This window comes from Octodon degus, unplaced genomic scaffold, assembly GCF_000260255.1.
Source record: "Octodon degus isolate 3935 unplaced genomic scaffold, OctDeg1.0 scaffold00020, whole genome shotgun sequence".
NCBI lineage: Eukaryota > Metazoa > Chordata > Mammalia > Rodentia > Octodontidae > Octodon > Octodon degus.
Window position 1 is genome coordinate 16,757,691 of NW_004524596.1, and position 3,214 is coordinate 16,760,904.

The following is a 3,214-nucleotide window of genomic DNA, read 5'->3' on the forward strand; positions in this document are numbered from 1 at the left end:
GGCGCCGATTGGCAGCGCACGGGGCGGGGGCGGGGGCGGGGGTGGGGAAGCGCCGGGATCCGGCCGGATCTCCTGCGGCCTCCTGCAGGTGGGCGGCGGGCGCTCCGGGGCGGGTGGAAACCGGCCCCAAGCTGTTTTGGCTCACGTGCGCGTCTGGACGAAAGCTGGATGTTTTGGAATAGGGTGGTTTAAATGCTAGATTTCGTGAAAGGGTGGGGCACTGAATTTGTTTTTTTGTTTTTTGTTTTTTTTCCGGAGTTGATTGGGGGTCTTGAAAGGCCCGGGACTAGGGTGAGTGGACCCTGTAGGGAATCTCGCTGGGAGGTGGCCTCCAAGCTTCCTAAGTAATTCCGCTCTTCTGGGTCTTCACTGGCCTTAAACTGGGGCAACGGCGGCATTTTGAAAAGCTCGCTCTAACTGTATAACAGGAACTGTTCGTGGCAAAATGGACTGGTAAGTGGCCTTGGGAATGAATGCTAAACCCAGGAAAACTAACTCATGGTTCTGGAGCTGGGTTGTGGTTCCCATGTCCAGGTGTCCTACAGGAATTCGTAGCCCCTTCTCCCTTTTGCAGTACTGGGTGTTCAAATCAGGGCCTTTCTTTCCTTTTCCCTCATTTCCTCCCTCTTTCTTAGTTTTCTTTCTTTTTTTTTTTTTTTTTTTGAGGCAGGCTCTCACTAAGTTGCTCAGGCTGGATTCTATCTTGGGATCCTCTGCCGTAGCTTCCCTGCCGCGCCTGGCTTTTCAGTCTTGAGTGTGTGTGTGTAGGGGTCGAACTATTGCAAGGCAACTCGTCTCCCTCCGAGATTCACATCAGACCCTGGGTTGTCCTCTTTTAAGCGATCCATTCTGCCAGCTTACAGTTGAGGCTGCCAGTAGTTCACTGGTAGAGTATTTGCCTAGCATGTGAAGTTCCGATTGGATCCCCAGCGCCGCAAAAACATTTGTTTGTAGAATCTGCTTATGGGAAATAGCCATTATCTGCAGTAACAGAAATATATTTTACTTGAGCACAAACTTATTTCTGGTATTCAAACTAAAGGAATACGTTTATGGTAAGATTCTACATTACATATTGTGGTTTTTTTTTTTGGGTGGAACTGTGGATTGAACTCAGGCCCTTGAGCTTGCCAGGCACATGCTTATTCTATTGAGCTATCTCCCTGGCGCCGTGTTTTTGTATTTTTGAGACAGGGTCTTGCTGAGGAGTCCCAAGTTGGCCTCGAACTGATAGCAGTCTTCTTGCCTCCACCTGTTCTTCATCAACTGAACAGCATTTGCTTTTTGAGGTCTGACTTAAAGATCATCGTAAAAGCTAGTTTAGAGCCTTTTAGAGACTACACCCAAACTGCAACCCAAAACCCACTTATAAGTATTGCAAAGAGCCAACACTTCAGTTAAACCTAAATACTAAAGCTTTAGTTTACATCAACATCTTTTGTCTTAAAGGGAAAAAAAGCACAGTAATAACTTTTATGATACAAAGAGCTTTTTGCTGAAGGTGAAAGTTTCCATTTGGCGTGCTTTTGGATAATTGATGTGATCTTTGCTGTCGCATGCTGGCTGATTATTGGTTAAACCTTGGCTGGGCTGACTTGGTTCACGTGCTGACAGCAGGACAGAGACCGCCCCGTGTGCTCACTGCAGTGCAAGTGCCATGGGTTTGCCACCAGTGCACTAGATGTACTGTGGAGACAGACTATAGGGTGGGTATTTAAAAATGGGCGTTTAAATCCAAAAAAAAAAAAAAAAATGGGCGTTTGACAGTGGTTTTCTAAAGATTGGTCTCTCATCAGGCATTTGTTTGTAATCCCAGCACTTGGGAGGAGAGAAGGCTAGAGATTGCCGGGAGTTTGAGGCCAGACGGGAGCTCTTCAAACAGTAGTGAGTTTAAGGCCAACTTGAACTGCATAGCAAGACCCTGTCTGAAGGAAAACTTTCTGTACTGGTTCCGCCAGACAAGATTAGTCGTTGTGGTGCCTGGATAAAATAGTGAACAAGACCAGCAAAGAGCCAGTTCTAGAGTACAGGTTGTTTGAGCATTTTGTGTTTCGTAGGGAGACGGAACTGGGTTAGGCCAGCGAAGGTGAACCTTAATAAACAGCCTGCTGTGCACATAGATTCATCACCAGGGCCAGGCTTTCAGCTCTGTGAGCTGAGACTAGAAGGAACAATCGGGTTAGCTAGGTAATGGTGGGGATGGGAGTGGGAAGCTGGTTCAGGAAGTGTGAATCTTCAAATTTTGGGTGCGATGGGGCTGGGGGGAGATGGCTCAGTAGGATAAGCGCTTGACTGGCAAACGCAAGGATCTGAGTTCAATCCCCGGTTCCGCAAAAAAAAAAATTTCGGGTGGATGATGGAGGTGTGAGCTTTGGCAGGAACCCAGTAAGCAGGTTGATGGTTCTCAAAAAATTTGACACTTTAAAACAAACATTTTAGCTGGTCATCGTGCACACCTGTAATCCCAGCATTGGATGCAGAAGAACTGCCACAGTTTCGAGGCCAGCCTGGGCTACGCAGTGAACTTAAGACCAGCTTGAGCTGCACAGGGAGACCCTGTCTCAAAAAGACCGGAAAAAAAGAAAAGATTGCTATGTAGTGTAGTTTGGCCTGGAATTCATGGTGATCTTTCTGTCTCAGCCTCTGGAATGCTGGGATGTCACCACACTCAGGCTTGCTTTCTACTTTATTTTTCTGTGTTCATTAAAGTCATAACTGAGCCATGAGCAAGGTTTCATACTACCTAAACCTGGTTTCTAAGTAAATTTTGGCTAGTTCATTTTTCACATTTCATATCCCATTTATAGAAAGGGAGAGGCATATCAGATTGATTTTTTTTTCGTCTTTGAGACAGGGTCTCATTGCAGTTCAGGCTGGCCTTCAGTTCACTTTGTACCCAGGTTGGTCTTGAACTCAGAAAGATCCTCCTGCCTCAGCTTCCCGAGTGCTGGGACTACAGGCATGCACCACAATACCCAACAGATCTGACAATTTTTTATTTTAAGAGCTGGTCTCTGGGCCAGGGAGTTAGCTCAGTAGAATGAGAGTTTGCCTGGCAAGCTTAAGGGCCCGAGTTCAATACCTGGTTCTGCCAAAAAAAAAAAAAAAAAAAAAAAAAAGAGATGGTCTCCTTATGAGATGGTCTCCTTATGTAGTTAGACAGGCCTTGAACTTACTATGTACCACAGGTCGGTCTCCAGTTTAGAGTGATCCT

The 3,214-nt window shown here is 46.4% G+C and overlaps 1 protein-coding gene across 1 annotated transcript in view; it reads left to right on the forward strand.

Moving 5' to 3' along the window:
- Positions 1 to 72: 72 nt before the first annotated feature.
- Positions 73 to 3,214, forward strand: part of Msh6 (mutS homolog 6) — a 20,387-nt gene continuing 17,245 nt past the window's right edge. The window contains exon 1 of the mRNA XM_023711279.1: positions 73 to 453. Within this exon, the coding sequence (XP_023567047.1) occupies positions 446 to 453 (8 nt within the window). The 5' untranslated portion in view covers positions 73 to 445. The remainder of the gene's footprint in view (positions 454 to 3,214) is intronic.